General features: G+C 42.3%; 3 protein-coding genes across 4 annotated transcripts in view; 1 reads left to right on the forward strand and 2 right to left on the reverse strand.

The window, feature by feature from the left end:
- The window catches only part of LOC110973528 (carbohydrate sulfotransferase 11-like), a 69,116-nt gene that overhangs the window by 36,072 nt on the left and 16,917 nt on the right, over positions 1–16,127 (forward strand). Inside the window, exons 1-4 of one of the 2 annotated variants that reach the window (XM_022224450.2) lie at positions 14,119–14,224; positions 14,382–14,521; positions 15,117–15,265; positions 15,845–16,039. In XM_022224450.2, coding sequence (XP_022080142.2) covers positions 14,419–14,521; positions 15,117–15,265; positions 15,845–16,039 — 447 coding nt within the window. In that variant the 5' untranslated portion in view covers positions 14,119–14,224; positions 14,382–14,418. Of the gene's footprint in view, positions 1–14,118; positions 14,225–14,381; positions 14,522–15,116; positions 15,266–15,844; positions 16,040–16,127 lie in introns of those variants that run through there. The other variant, XM_022224527.2, reaches the window with a different exon arrangement.
- On the reverse strand, positions 36–6,929 carry LOC110973445 (cytochrome P450 2J4-like). Its single transcript, XM_022224326.2, has 6 exons — positions 5,098–6,929; positions 4,253–4,482; positions 3,600–3,745; positions 2,074–2,887; positions 1,733–1,890; positions 36–1,516 (listed from the first exon to the last, which is right to left on the reverse strand). Exons 2-6 carry the CDS (start codon positions 4,453–4,455, stop codon positions 1,332–1,334), a joined length of 1,506 nt encoding a protein of 501 aa, XP_022080018.2. The 5' UTR covers positions 4,456–4,482; positions 5,098–6,929; the 3' UTR covers positions 36–1,331.
- Positions 4,648–11,947, reverse strand: LOC110973341 (cytochrome P450 2J4-like). The gene is made up of 6 exons (XM_022224204.2): positions 11,262–11,947; positions 10,361–10,598; positions 9,943–10,088; positions 8,736–9,549; positions 8,415–8,572; positions 4,648–7,139 (listed from the first exon to the last, which is right to left on the reverse strand). Exons 2-6 carry the CDS (start codon positions 10,561–10,563, stop codon positions 6,952–6,954), a joined length of 1,509 nt encoding a protein of 502 aa, XP_022079896.2. The 5' UTR covers positions 10,564–10,598; positions 11,262–11,947; the 3' UTR covers positions 4,648–6,951.

A 16,127-nucleotide genomic window follows, 5' to 3' on the forward strand; every position in this document is an offset into this window, starting at 1 on the left:
ATAGAGGAAGGTGTATGCTTACTCGACACGGTTGATTAGCTCAAGTCCGCTATTATTTGCTTCTAAATCAGAGCAAAACATCTGGATATTTGATAATCGTAAATTGAATTATTGTTCACTGCAAATCTGGCCAGTAGTAGTAATTTCTCACTACGCAATGTATCTTTGCTCTAAATTCACTTAGATTTCAAGCATTATCTCTCTGTCGATTATATCGATAATAATTGTTTGTCGAGAGTTGAAAGGGCGGATCGGAAGCAGGATGTACCGCGAAATTTTTAATTAATAATAATTAATTATTAAATAATTAATTCTAATCTTTGAATTTGAAATCCTGCCAAACTGAAAGAGAAAGGGAATTTTAGGGACTAAGGTTTGGCGATTTTAGCCTGAAACATTTCCCTTTCTATATCAAAAAACTAAATTTTATCCTCCGTTCCAGGACACAATTTGTACTAAATGCACTACATGCTGATGGCAGTTTAAAGGGATATTCATGGCAACATTACAGTGGACATTCAGCTCAACTTCTCTTCATACAAAGTACTATTTGCATTACTACGAGGTCTACATACTTCTTTTCAATGGAAGTTACAAGAAGGTGGAAGTTTTCTAATCTTACAAAAGCCTTTCATTAATCATTATTAAAGGCGCTAAATTGCTTTTGCCATACAGGCAAACTTTTTCAAATCGCATACGAAAACTACCGGAAAACTCTTTTAAAATTACCTACCAATGAAGCATTGAAGAATTGCCCGTCTATAGTTCAAACAAGCTGCGTAACACGATAAACAAATAAATTCAGGACCTTTCTATCAAAAAGTGGAAAAGAGTGTTATGTGTAAACTACAAACAGAGCTATAAGTCTTTTCGAAGTAAGGGGAGACAGGCATCAGTGCTGTATTTGAAATGGGTACATAATTATTTAGCAAACACATTGTGTCCGCCATATGGCGACACTACCAGTCTACCTTGGATCACATCATCCTTTGACTCATGAAAATGGAAATTTTCATTTGCATTAAGACCAAATGCTGAAGTCTGTTCATTTTACTTTATCGGTGGAAGTGGAAAGTCACAGTAATTTGACAGGAAAGATTTCCTATCATGAATTAAAGTCTCATTGAATTCGTGTTAAGTTTCTCATTAAATCTGTTCATGTACGGGGAGCACTGTGAAGGTACACAATTCTCAGATTTCTTCCCTTGATTTCATGCCTTCATCCCTTTTCTCCTTTTTGTGAGTTAAGAGACTACCAGTAAATATTATGCACTCCAAATATGGTATGAATTCTTGAAAAAACGATTCAGTTGATAGGCAGCTATGCATTGCTAATTATCTCGCGGGATTGCGCAGATTTCGAATGGTGCCGGGGCGTGCGTTATGCCTTGAAGCGCCTCGAACGAGACGAGCCCAGCGCCCTCTGGTGTTTGGAAGTGAAACTGGTGCGCAAGGCAGGTGAACATAATATAGAGTTCCATCCGAGCAAGGTGCTCCCCCAGACACACACGGCGACCTGTCGACAAAAAGTGCACACATACACTGTCAAAAGTTCATATTGAAAGTCGTTTGAGGGCGCTGCTCAATGATTCCTGGTGGGTTTAAAAGTAAACATGCATGCAAGTGTTACACTCATTTTGTGGTCCAAGTTAATATCAGATTTCGTTCGAGACGGTATTTTGTATCCCCAATCTGAAATTATATGCCGTTGAAAAATGTTCCACATTCTTACCTATTCCAAAAGGGATGAGTTTATCACGCCTAACCAGCTTGCCCTCGTCATCCAGGAATCGCTCTGGTCTAAACTCGCTGGGATTGGGCCACTCGACTGGGTCGTGGTGAACGCTCCACATATTGGCAACGATGAGAGAGCCCTTGGGGATGTGATATCTAATACCACGGAGAGAGATGAGATAGAAGTATTTGAAGTGATGCAGGTGTTTTTCAAATTTATTTTTTTTATACCTTTTCTACTTCATATACTTATGTTCGAACATGAAGTAAATAGCACAGTAAACGTTGGTAATCGTGTATAATTATACCAGCAAGGCACCCCATTGCATGATATCATACCCTCGCAGTGTTGTGTCTTCAATGCACTTGTGAGGCACCCCCAGAGGCACAATGTCACCCATACGTTGAACTTCACTGAGGACGGCTTCTACGTATGCAAGTTCAGACTTATCTGAAAGCCTGGGTAGCCTGTTACGTCCAACCACGCTGTCAATCTCTTTCTGAACCTGCGACTGGATTTCAGGGTAGCCGACCATGAAGAGCAACGCCCACCGCAGCGTTGTAGAGGTTGTCTCTGTGCCAGCCCCGAACAGGTCTCCAAAGGTGTACTGCATGCTTGACGGGGTCATGTATGTCTGGACACCTTGATTCTCTTTGTCACACATCTCCTTGATAAAAGCACCCGCGAAATCTCGCGGATTCTCGTTGAAGTCCACATCTCCTTGTTGGCCATTCCTATTGTAGAGCAGTTGATACAGAACCTCGTCGAAACTCAAGTTGGTGTGTATGAGTTGTTTTACCAAAGGAAGGAACCGCATCTTGGCAAATATGGGTACAAACTGGATAACACCGCCAGCTCCAATCAGCTCAAACAGTTCGTTCAGGATCTCCAAGAGCCGCTTAAATCTTGAGTCTGTGTACTCGAACCGTCTCCCGAAGACTACAGAACAGATGACATTGGACACGGCGTTTTCCACCACGTGTCTGGGGTTTAGAGTCTTTCCATTTGTTTTGCGGATTTCCTCCATTAGATACTTGGTTTCCGTGGTGATGTGCTCCTCAAAGCTTGACTTGCCCACTCCAAGACTCCTGAGGGTTTTCACTGCGAACCGACGGAGCTCAACCCAAGGCTGACCAGAGGCAGACAGGACACCTTTTGAAGAAGAAAAAACATGGATGGATGACCCTATTCAGAGAGCGCGTACACTGTTCTGAAAATCTTTCTTTGTGATGCATAATAAGATGGGTCTAAAGAGATCATGCGGCCAACGCTAAACATTTCCATCTGTTTGCAGAAAAGTTTCAACTGTTACTTTTGAAGTAATTTTGTCTTTTCAAATTTACCGCAAGAAAGTCAACTTTATAAATATCTTGGGACAACTTGCAGCTTTTTTCATGTAATGCTATGTTCTGGAAGTTTCTTCCTTCTGATTTTCATTCCATATGCCAACAAAATATTTTTTCTGTAGCCACTAGCCCTCGCCTTCAGTGGACAGTAAAACACCTTGCTTTGTGCAGAATGTATAAATAAAATGGCTCTATAGGGCATGAATACGCATAATTATTATACGTATTATTATTATTTATTGTTTCTTCGGCCAAACAAGGGTGAACAAAACAAACTAGAACATGTATATTAAAAAGAAAAAGACAAGCATCAAACAACAAACCAAAAGAACCCTCTTTAAGGTGGCCAGAATTTAAAAGTGAAAATAAACCACTGTAGCTCGAAAGCCAATTAACCCATCTTTAAAGTGCAAGGCCCACAATTATTGTAAACATTGTAGGTCAAGGTACACATAATATTATGTTGGATTAGATGCACAAGCCAAATCTGCCATGTTTGAGACTTAAGTGACGCTTACCGTAACCTGGTAGAGTTATCTGACTGATCTCGAATCGTGGCCGTCCACTTAACTCATACTGGGCAAATGCTTCTTTCATGACGTCATAATCTTGCAGTAGAACGACAAGCTGATTGGCCACCGAGAAGCTCACGACGCTTCCATATCTGAGCAAAAGTTTTCATGCTGTTTCAGGTGTATGTCAAGGCTCTTCGGTGTGTGGCAATGAGCCATTTCAAAGAAGTCAATCGGAAACCAAACTTGCGCGTGTCGGCGCATGGCTGCGCTGAGAGGGAATATCTCGTGCGCGCTTATTTACTGTTCCCGAACGACCTCACTTTGGGCATGCGCTGTTGGAATACCGAACTGGCCCATTCCAACTGTTTAGATGCGTATTGATCCTCCTAAGTATCTTGCATCTATCACCTTGAAAACTCCGTATTGTTTTGAGACGGTATAGTCTTTGGATTAAAATACGCATCTATTTCCTTCCATTGTATTTATATTTTTGACAAGAATGTACCAAGAATACACAGTCGCTGTGCAACCTCTGCACAAACCGGTGTCAATCTCTCTGTTTTTTTAATGGTGTGGTAACTTTTATAATATCATGTAATGTGAGTGGATCAAACTAAATTCATATTTCGTTTTGATTTGAGATAATACGTTCTTACTTGTGGGACAGTTCTACTAAGGCCTCGTGGATTGGCCCTTTGATCCTTGCAAGTTGCGGTAAGTAACCCAGCAGAGGCCAGCCCCAGGGGCCTGGAGGAAGGTTTCTTGGGCGGCGCAAAACCCAGAAGAGGAATACGAACAACACGAAACCAATGAGGGCTGCGCGGACATCGATGTGGTTCCAGACATCTAAAAGATCCATAGTGCTGTCACTTTAGGTATCCGTCGCCTTTAGTAAAACAATACTAAATTATTAATGTTCCATTATGCATAGGCCCTATGTGCCACAATGGGTGTGAGGTCTCAAAGTGATGTCCTAGGATACCGGTATCACGAGTGTTATTTGCCAACGAAATATAGTACAGTAATGTGTATCAACGCGAGAGAAACGGCATTTTACGTTCAACGAATCTAATAAGCCTTTATTGTGCTATACGAATTGCTGCTAAGCATTTAAACTACTTATAACGGTAGCAAAGGCACGATAATTAAAGTTAAGTATTACAGTATATTATGGGCCTTCACGCAGTCTGTCCTTTAAAGCTCAACAACGTTACAACCTCAATAGACCTTTTTCCAATCATGCTGGACCAATGTGATGGTAATCAGTGCACAGTGTTGTGATGGTAATCTACCTATTCATTGTTCGCACTTACGCTTGCATATAGTTAGCTGCCCGTATGAATGTATTCGATCACCGTGGCTGAGGCGGTCCACACGCGGCGGTATTGTCAGCGCAATCCAGTCACGTGGGTGAAAAGGGTCTATTGCTGCCACCATTGCTAACAGTTAACACACTCTTTGATACTTTACGTGTAGGCCCTAGGTGGAATTTTCCACTAACCTGTTTCTCGGGTACACACCAGTCACTTTCAGGCCGTCGTGGATGTGATCTGTCGCTTTGTGGATTCTACAACCTTTGTACCAAAGAGGGTTAAACAGACTCCGCTGTGACATGAACTGAACATGTTAACTTTTTTCTGCATGATGTTGTTCCGCGTCTGTTTTTTTTTGTTTAAACGTTTGCCACACAAAATGTCAGTTTATCTGACCTTTCCTGTGACAAGCTGATTTGCAATCTTGATGGACTATCTGACGTACCGCCCCCATACCAAAGGGCGCTTCAGTTTTGGTGGCTAATTTATTAGGGCAGCTCTAGTTACGTAGATTTGCTCTAAGCTTGCTACCCATGTGAAAACTTAATACATTTGCATTTTAAAGGGAATTTGACAATTCACATTGTAAAACTTCTAATCGTCTTACGGCAATCTACAATCTAGTCATCATCAACTGTAATAATCTACAATCTAGCCATCATCTGCTGTAACAATTAAAGCTGAGTAACAACCATGGATCACTCAGTGACAAAAACCTACCACATATTCTTTAAAGCGATAGTATAATGCTGCAAGCCAACATTATATGACTGAAGCTAATTAGAGCTATACTTAAACGAATGTGCATAGTATCAGTATAGTTTACAGTAAATTATTAACATATCTAGTTTTAATTTAAAACAATTTAAATCTACAAAGGTCAGAATCCTGTAGCACTGTTGACCCCTTGATGTAGAACAAATGGATAGCAATTTGTGTATCCAGGAAATGTTTTTTTCTTAAAATCACATTTTGTGTATCTCTGTACTCTTCTTCCACGTATGAAAACTGTTTGAAATTTTTTTTGAGTTACATGAACTGAACGGTGCGCTTTTTCAAACATTAAAACTTGACCAAGCATTTCTGGACAAGTGAGGGCGCTTTTGATGTAAACCTAGGAAGACATGGTTCAATTTGCATGTTTTCATGTTCAAATTGTGAACCCCAAATTTGCTATCTGGGAACATTTCTGTGAAAAGGATTTTTGCTGGATTATTGCCATATACTTACACAGCAATAAATTGCGAAAGAATATAAAATCCGACATAGCAGTGGTTAAAAAAATCTAGAAATTTTCTGTGCACTAATCAGTGAAACACTGAGATTCAGTGCTTTTGATGACATCATAGTTCTGCTCATGAATATGCAAATATTCATTAGCTTAAAAGCAAAAAAGCATCAAAATATGGGTAAAAATGCAAACAAAAATTTAAAATCAGGTTAATTGAAACCCAAAGATGCAATTTCAAGGGGTTTTAGTGAATTTTTTCCTTTTCCTGGTTCTTTCAAATGAAATTAATTAAAATACGTCAGGGCTCAAGCGATGATTTATCGAGATTAGGAGTGAAGATTAGGTGAAGCTTGAGACCGTACAAGAGCTTCGAAGAAGATTTTCACTAATTTTTAAAAATCTAGTCCCTATAGAAAACGAAACCTTAAAAAATGTATTTTACAATACCCTTAATCAATCCGAACTATTTCAAAGGAATGCTGGCTGATTAAAAGATCTTGTGGTGCGATTGTATAGAATTTAAATGGCTACTGCTGATCTGATTAATCTGGCACTCTGGGAGGTCATAGTTAACGTCAATACTATTTGTACGTGTTATATTCAGCAACAAAATGTTCCTTGGTCCTTGGCAACTGATCTTCTTTTATTTTTAGATTAAATGCAACTGAAAAAAATCCCGCTATGTCGTTTAATCATTTGACAATTTTGTCAGAAATAATACGCAAAACCTATGGAACAGAAGCGAGTCGCAGATAGAAAGACTTGTTAGTCGTGGGACACCATTACGAGACATTATTCAGGCGTCAAAACACTAATCGTCTCGCGGAATCGCGCAGATTTCGAATGGTGCTGGGGAGCGTGTTAATCCGCTGTAGCACGCCTCGAATGAGACGGGTGTGGCGCCCTCTGGTGTTCGGAAGTGAAACTGATGCATGAGGCAACTGAACGTAATGTACAGTTCCATCCGAGCTAGGTGCTCCCCGAGACACACGCGACGACCTGTGAAGAGGCAGCATGTGCACAGTACACTATCGGACAACCATCAGTATTATTAGGGGAATATGTAGAAGTATACGTAATTGACTTGCTGTGATATTAAGACACAATCGGTATTTATCTAAACTATGTACGTTTTCTCACAAAATCAAGATCAATATTAAATTCCATGCACAAAATTAAATCTATAAGAACACTGCATTTACTTGTGCTCGGACACCGCGAAGCACAGGACTGCACTGTTGTAAGCTTATTTGACCAGAATTTGACGAGTGCATATCACGTGAGCCCTGTTGAAGACAACATTTCCTCGTTTTGAGTGGATTCATAGCGGTACAGTGAGTTGTCTCTTGACACCTTTTCAAGAAATGCTGGGTTATTATTGGCCTGGCCAAGTCTGAAACTGCGTTGTCTTGACTGAGCCATTTCTAAAGTTTCCAAAGTCAGGTTGGCGTAGTGATTCTTTCCTCGCCTTTCACCTCCCGGGTTCGAATCCCGGCCTGGTCCACATGTGGATTGGGTATTCAGTCCCTGATTTCGCGGGTTTCACCCAGAATATCCATCTGGGGTTTTCCTCCTACCTCTAAAACTGTAAGTGCTTTTCATTGTCTCCTCTCTACAGGTTTCTTCAGACTTGTGAGCTAAAGTGCCGAGGATGCTTTTAAGGACTCCTTGGTGGCATTACCAGAAATGATTAATAATAAAATAATAACAGTTTGTTAAGAGAAAATAAGGCTAAATTTCGTGGACTTGTATAAAATTTCGCGGTACTGCATTTATGCCAATAAAGTCTCCAGTTCTGGTCAGCGAGTCGCCGTAGACCGGCGCGTCCGCAAAATAAAAATGTTTTTCATTTGGTATAAAACGATGTCCAAAAGCTGCCAAACTTGCGTCATTGTAACGTTTTTTGGATGGTACGGTTGAGTAATTCTACACTGAAGGAGTCTCTCTAATTCTCCATACATACAGTCAGACACTCTTTTTCAGATGACACCCTTTTCTGTATATTACATTTACATCTGGGAACAAGACAAAAAGAGGTAAAGTCTTATGTCCTGTGCACATGTAAAAGCTGAAAATGCTTTTAAAGAGTAAAAGTTTGGCTTTACGTACGCATGCAGTCGCGATGGACATCGAGCGCTATACGTACATCATTTCAAGAAAAAAAAGTGAGAGAAAAAGAAAGCCGCGTCTCTGCACCACTTTTGGAGCCAGCTCCTGATCAGAAATCAGAAACTTTGGTTGGCCTCATGCAGTGTTAAATCCCGTAATACTCACCTATTCCAAAGGGAATAAGTTTGTCCCGCCGAACCAGCTTTCCCTCGTCATCCAGGAATCGTTCCGGTCTAAACTCGCTGGGATCGGGCCACTCGACTGGGTCGTTGTGAACGCTCGATATGTTGGCAACGATGAGAGAGCCCTTAGGGATATGATACCTAATAACAAACCAAATGAAGTTGCTGTGTTGAGCTACATAAACAAAATAAGTAAAGTTAACCACAGAACGTGCAACCTGGGATGCGCCAATTCATACGTTTATCGATGAAACTTATTCACTATGACCACAATTTGGAAATTGGAAATGATTTTACTACCTACCCCCGAAGGGTTGTGTCTTCAGTGCACTTATGAGGCACTCCCAGAGGTACAATGTCACCCACACGTTGAACCTCATTAAGGACGGCCTCAACGTAGGCCAGCTGAGACTTATCGGAGAGCCTGGGTAGCCTGTTACGTCCAACCACGCTGTCAATATCTTTCTGAACCTGCGACTGGATTTCAGGGTAGCCAACCATGAAGAGCAACGCCCACCGCAGCGTTGTAGCAGTTGTCTCCGTGCCAGCCCCGAACAGGTCTCCAAATGTATAATGCATACTTGATGGGGTCATATATGTCTGGACACCTTGATTCTCTCTGTCGCACATCGTCTTGATGAAAGCACCCGCGAAATCTCGCGGATTCTCGTTGTAGTCCACATCTCCTTGCTGAACGTTTCTGTTGTACAGCAACTGGTACAGAATTTCGTCAAGGCTTAGGTTGGTGTATATGAGTTTCTTCACAGTGGGAAGGAACCGCATCTTGGCGAATATTGGCACGAACTGGATCACGCCTCCAGCTCCGAGGAGGTCAAACATCTCCTTCAGGATCTCCAAGAGTCGCTTGAACTGCGTGTCCGTGTACTCAAATCGCCTTCCAAAAACTACAGAACAGATCACATTGGACACGGCGTTTTCTACGACGTGTGTGGGATTAAGACCTTTACCCTTCAGACTTCGGATTTCCTCCATCAGATACTTAGTTTCCGTGGTGATGTGCTCCTCAAAGCTTGACTTGCCCACTCCGAGACTTCTCAAGGTTGTCACTGTGAACCGACGGAGCTCAACCCAAGGCTCACCAGACGCTGAGAGAACCCCTGTTTGGTCGAATTGTGGAAGAAGTTGATTGACTTAGGCTGATAAGAAAGAAATGAACTGTGATAACCCATGGAATGTTTGTGGTAGCAAGAGATTTTCTTTCCCAAGAGGTATTGTGTAACCGAGAAAAGTTCAGTGCAAACTTACAGTTTCGATCAGATACTTTACCTGCCTTTCTAGCGCCATAAGCCCAACAAAGAAAAAACTCAGACACTACAACTACTTAAATTCGGGTCTTTAAAATCTCACTTTGTTCCAAAACATGCGCGAAAACGAAGAACGTTTTGGTTGATATCAAAAACCATTTTGCATGTGACAACATGAAGGAGCCAGATATGATCTGCATACGGTGCTCTCAGCCATGCTTTTGAAAGGAGCTGAGTGACACTTACCATAGCCAGGTAGGGTGATCTGACAGATTTCCAATTTCGGTCGTCCATTCAATTCTTGTTGGGCAAATGCTTCTTTCATGACTTCATAATCTTGTAGGAGAACGATAAGTTGATTGGCTACCGAGAAGCTCACAATGCTGCCATACCTAAGCAAAAATTGAAAAATTGTTGCCATAGATGTTATGGTATTCATTGGTTGATCAAAATTTCAATAAACGCCCTTCTTAGGGCGTGTCATGCACAAAAATGAGGAAGTTGGATATTAGAAATTCCACTGCAGACCACTTTATCAACCATTCTCAGGCTGAATTCGTCTGCAAGTAGATACAAACATCTGAAGGAGGAGTCAACCGCACTCAAGGCTATGAATTTTACGACTGAATTATCCATCTTCTTTATATTTTCCGCCGGTCCTTACCTGTGGGACAATCTGCCCAAGGCTTCGTGAATTGGCCCTTTGATCCTTGCAAGTTGCGGTAAGTAACCCAGCAGAGGCCAGCCCCAGGGGCCTGGAGGAAGGTTTCTTGGGCGGCGCAAAACCCAGAAGAGGATCACAAACAACATGAACCCGAGGAGGACTGTACGAATGTTGATGTGATTCCAAACGTTGAAAAGATCCATATTTGCTGGCCCAGCGGATCAGAATCCGAACGATACTATTCACAAGAACAACAACAACAAAACTCTTACACAGCAAGGTTTGGTCTACATCCTTGCCATTCAAGTGTCAGTTGGGGCTGGGTAAATGGTTAAGGTGAGTAAGGTGGGGTCATTCTGCACCCCAACAAAAAATACTGCATTGCCCAAGGCGAGAAATTTGAAAACAATTTCTTTTTACTATTGATTTGAAGCCAGTGTCTGTTGTGTTGGTCTTAAGGAATCCTTCCTCACGGACCCAAACATAGCGCGCATTAATATTTCTCTCAAACATGAAGCTCTCTGCTTGAGTGAACAAGTTGGAAGACACAACAACCCATGTCACCATTGGCTATTTAGCCTGCATGTAAATCTTTCAAGCCCCCTACTCCGCTGCTCGACGCAAACCACGAACATGTTTGGGCTGGTTCATACATTGAAAGCGGGGCGAATTCGAAGTCACGAAAGGTTTGCAGCAAAATTTCGCAAAATGTGTTCAAGTTTTCCGAATTCGCAAAGCGAAGATTTGATCTGACGTCATTTATTCGCGTGTGTTCGTTTTGCTTCAAGTATGAACCGGCTTTTACGTCTTACACTTGAACATACCATGCATTACTGTACAGCAGGTGAGGCTTGATGTCCCTGAGTAATTATATAGCGCACAAATCAAAATGCGCACTTACCTGCTAGTTGCAAGAACAAGAATGCCTCGTGATCAGCTGAAGGGGTAATGCTCGTGACTGTAGCTCTTTTGAATTTCTTGACCTTTGAACGACAAAAAAGTTCAGTGACCTTTGGGGGACATGAAGCGACAAATAAAGAGACTAATTTCCTGAGTTATTTGTCTAGAATCACACAAAGGAAAGTAGGAACTGCATTGTGACTGTCTGCGTGCACCCGAGTGACAGACATGGAGTCGTATTCTTATAATGGACCTGAAGTGGCAGAGAAGACTTCTTTTTGTTTCAAAATGTCACGGATTTATTTAGAGAGGTAGCAAACGTCTGGGCTTTTCTGTCGGCGTGGTCCATACACGCACAGTTTGTAGAATGCATCTTTCCTTTTGCGAGCGATTTGCTGTCAAGGCAATTCAGACGCTTGTGGAAATCGCTTCCAGGCTATCAGTGACAACCTCCGCCGAACCGCCTTGGTCTGAGGCGGCAAAGAAAATTTGCCTGTAGAACATTAGGCCCTTGCAGACGTATCAACTTGATGTATGCTACTGTAATACATGTATGAAAAACAATATCGAGCTATTTCACCAAGGTGGTTGAAGCTTCAAGGAGCCAGTATTATGCCTGGAAAACAATATAACATGCTGCATAAGCATGTGTGTGTTATGCGCATAGAATAAGAACTGAGAAACAATTCTGGCGTGTCTTTAGCGTCCTTTGTGGAGACGATCCTTCTTTATAAATTGCAGTAGGTTAGTCATGTTTTATTCTTTGATTCTCCAGCAAGAAAAGTTTATTGGCCTTTGCTGTCAATTGGTGAGTGTGTTATCTGGAGGTGATAACATTGATAAATACTTTGGTGAAGAACGCTTCATTTGAAGTTCGTTCACTCCGAGAAACGTCAAACTACGGTCAATGTTAAGGGGGGTATTATTAACCCTAGACGAGCCGGGTTAGTTTAGCCCATCTCCAATGGGGGGATCCGCCCCCCCCCCCTAATAAATTGGCTGTGGTATGCCCGATTTTTTTTGTAAATTGGCATGCATATACAGACACTCCTTATCGTTTATGTGAACTTAGAAGTTCATGGCTACATGCACGTGAGAGCGTGCGTGCATTAATTTAAGCACCACAGTGGAAAAAAGTATACATTTTTGGCTGTCCTGTCTTGGAAAAATGAGCGCTGCGCGAGAACGGTATGTTTGATTTTTGCAAATATGGTGTCAAAATGACCGCAAAGAGTTACTTGAAAAACATCTGAGGCTCAACTCCTAAAAATTCACTATATATATATACAATATCTGAAAATGTCATGGAGGGCAGATTCCTCCTTCAGCTCTTTTAGGGTTAAAGTTTACTGTTACCATGAACTTTTTGTTCTGGATGGACTAAGTTCGTTCACTCCGAGAAACGTCAAACAACAGTCTATGTATAAGGGAGGGCAATCTAAACCCTAAAAGAGAGGGGTTATTTTGGCCCATATTACATGGGGGGGGCAGATTCCGCCCCCAGGAACTCGGCTTGGCCACGCCCAGTTTCATAAAAAAACTTAGCATGCATGTACTGACACTCCTAATCATTACAAAGGTGAAGTGTGAACTCAATCAGACATATGGCTTTGGGGCTACGGTCATTTTCAGTTCATGGTTACTTGCATGCACCTCTGTGCATCGCTGCGGAAAAAAGTATACCGGTACATTCCGGACTGTCCCGTCTCGCAAAAATGCGACTGCGTGGGTGCGGTACGTTCGATTTTTGCAAACATGGTGTCAAAACGACCTCGAAGAGTTACTCTGTAAACACCTAAAGGCTCAACTCCTTAAAAACGCACTACGACGATATCGGAAAAACGTAAAGGAGTATTCCTCACCCCAGTTCTTTTAGGGTTAAAGTTACTGTTAACATGAACTTTTTGTTTGTTCTCTCCGAGAAACGTCAAACGAAGGGCATTTTTAAAGTTCATGAACTTCACTCACCATTTTACGGAAGCATGCATAGGACATGACTACAGTAAAATCCCCATTAATTCGCCCAGGCGGATTACTATTTCGGGTAGGTTAGTGTTTCGCCCAGGTAGGTTAGTGTTTCGCCCGGGTACGTTAGCATTTCTCCCAGACTGTTTTTTCAGCCTGGCAAAGTACTATTTCCCTCGGGCGGATTATTATTTCACCTGGGCGGGTAATTATTTTACTCGACCGTGTTACTCCGCTCAGGTGTTTTACACTCGTGTTTCACATGTTTGATAGTAATCCAACTGAAACCTTTCTCTTGAAAATGGCCTCTTGTACCGATTATTGTTAGTCGGTGTGCTCCTGATGAGTGCCCCCTGGAAGTTTGCCTTCTTAGAAAAAGTTCTTGCCCCCTGCCCTCCCTAGGAGAAAATCCTGGTAGTGCCCATGGGCCTGAGCGCATGGGATTTGTAAGTCTGTACACCTTTTTTTCCATCGAGTGATGTGGTTCCGAGGCACGCTGAGAATTCACAACCTAAACTGGGGCACCAATCTTGTGATTAGGTTCATGAAGTTAGATACTGTGCACGATATGCGGTAAAGGGGGACCCCCCTATATCCTGTATATCCTAAGGCTATTGTACGTACTGCACCCCCCCTGGAAATCTGAAAGGAATTCCAAAGACGGTCAACACAAAAGACAACACAACAGGGGAGTCCCCGTTAGGCTTTACCGCACATCTTGCATCATACATGCACTTGTAGTTAGCTTTGACGAAATGAATTCACGACCAAAGGTTATACTTGCTTGCCGTGAAAAAACTGCGTTGTCGCGGAGACAGAGAAAACTTTGCCATGTAAAGTGTATGTCGCATCGGATTACGTAAGCGATGAAAGGACGTCTGTCCAGATTCAGGCAAGATTGAGGTTGCACAATACAACACAATAAGGCTTGAAGACGGACTTACAGTAAAGACCATTCAGTCGAAGAAAGACTGAACCGTGCAGGGGATGACTGCATAGGTAATGTGAAGTTCCTATTTCATTATGTCTGCGCATCTCTGTAACATGAGTAAGATTCCCAGTTTTGATTAACTGGTGATCATACATAGCCTTCGTACGGTATATGTATCCACTCTTAATCTGGTTGTCAAACGTTCTTATTGCATCCCATTTGCAGTTGAAACTAATCAAGTCAAGTTACTATTCTGTTCTTGATGAATGTCCCTGGTCCACCGATCTCTAAGCAACTATGCTGCCTTGCATATTGTATCTTATGCCTGATAGTCGTCTTCATCGTCACTCTATTCGAAACAACAGGTAAGCAAATCAGATACCACTGCATGAGTACATTGTAGTCCTGATTGCTATGAGGTTTTGTCTGTTTCGATTCACGATCTCTCGTGTATTTAGAAAAACGGTGTCTGCTACAACTTCCAATCTTCCGTGATGTTGCCGTAAATCACCTTGGTGATTATGATGCCCTGGAAGCTGTTCTTTATTTTAATTTGTTACAGTGAATGCGCGAAAGGTTAACTTGAGCCTATACAAAGTCATATTACCCTCCAACTCCACCTCAAACAGGCTCAACTTGAAGCATGGTACTGTTCAGGACTGGGGAAGAAAATGACCGGAATATTGACTAAACAAAATCAGTTTGTACGGGTTTTTAACCCATAGGTTCTTGACTAACTTCTAAAATTACTGCGCGTAGTATGCGGCAAACAACCGCTATGTCATGTGACACGACTAAGAATCAATGGAAATGGCTGTGGATTAGCGGATAGCCGTTGGCTATCATTGCAAATTCTTGATAAAGCTTAACCCTAAAACATTTCGGCATGATCAAGTCTTATTCATCAGTGATACCATTTGGAGACACGATTTGGTACTTCTGACCCACTCATTGTTTCAGCCACGGACAGACCCAAGCCGATTGGATTTCTTGGTCAGCACCCAAAGCTGGATGTGAGGCGCCTATCTGGGCAGCTGCGGAATGTTGATCTGACCCAGTCCACGTGGCAGCAAAACGGCTCTCGGACGCCAGGAAAGAGTAGCGAAAATGTTAGTACATGTACATCCTTCCTTCGTGCTGTGACTGTCTTGCGTGTGTGGGTTTGTACATGTATAGAACACCTTCAAACTGTGGACTTTACAAAGGTACATTATCTAATTAACAAGATCCACAGTTAAGTGCATGAGGATACACGACTGCCAAACCGGGTGTATAGCGGGCGCAAAAATATAAACCTAAAAAGGTTCAAGTTTAGTCTTGGATGCGTGTAGTGTGCTGTACCAGTGGTTGTAAAGAAGCTTGCTGAAAAAAAATGTAGTGGATGGTGGGAAAATATGTCAAAGGGTTTCATGTGCCAAGCTTTGAGGGCATGCAGCGTCCTGTTGAAATACAAAAGGACAGACAAAAAGCAAAGGAATGCCATGAGAGAGAGAGAAGGTAGGTCTTTTTATTATGTAATGTTTCGTTTGTTTTTCTCTTCTCTGTACGGATGGCTGGCCATAGGTTTGCCAGCCCCTGCTAGGCACAAACTGCAACTGCAAGAGGGGCTCATGGCCGTTATCGCCGCTATAATCGAAGGTATACGCTTCCTCATCCGTGACCGTCTCTCGTTTCCACTTTTGAATTAGGAGGAGCGTAGCGAAGAAGTTGAGCTGGAGGGGTTTATGGAGCTACAGGCAGCCATTCAGCAAGAGCGCCGCAAACATCTCGCGTGGGGCTGCAGCAGACATCCCGAGCTCTCAAGAAGCGGCATCAGTCGCATGACCTTACAACAAATATACGTGAACGACGAGTACAAGATACTTTATTGCTTTGTCCCAAAGGTTTGTTGATTCTGAACATTTGGAGAGGGGGAAAAGTACCGCCTTTGATGGCAGCCTTTCACGTATGACTTAAGTAAAGTGCCTGTTG

The sequence above is a fragment of the Acanthaster planci genome, linkage group LG19 (assembly GCF_054643075.1).
Source record: "Acanthaster planci isolate LZ-2023a linkage group LG19, COTS_SCS, whole genome shotgun sequence".
NCBI classification, from domain to species: domain Eukaryota; kingdom Metazoa; phylum Echinodermata; class Asteroidea; order Valvatida; family Acanthasteridae; genus Acanthaster; species Acanthaster planci.

Excerpts from the sequence above, each read along its gene's own strand:
- LOC110973445 (XM_022224326.2), bottom strand. The coding sequence starts at position 4,455 with ATGGATCTTTTAGATGTCTGGAACCACATCGATGTCCGCGCAGCCCTC. Across the intron at positions 2,888-3,599 it reads GATAACTCTACCAGGTTACG|GTGTCCTGTCTGCCTCTGGT; the intron begins GTAAGCGTCACT and ends CTTCTTCAAAAG. Across the intron at positions 1,517-1,732 it reads ACTCATCCCTTTTGGAATAG|GTCGCCGTGTGTGTCTGGGG; the intron begins GTAAGAATGTGG and ends TTTTGTCGACAG.
- LOC110973341 (XM_022224204.2), bottom strand. The coding sequence starts at position 10,563 with ATGGATCTTTTCAACGTTTGGAATCACATCAACATTCGTACAGTCCTC. Across the intron at positions 10,089-10,360 it reads TTGGGCAGATTGTCCCACAG|GTATGGCAGCATTGTGAGCT; the intron begins GTAAGGACCGGC and ends ATTTTTGCTTAG. Across the intron at positions 7,140-8,414 it reads ACTTATTCCCTTTGGAATAG|GTCGTCGCGTGTGTCTCGGG; the intron begins GTGAGTATTACG and ends GCCTCTTCACAG.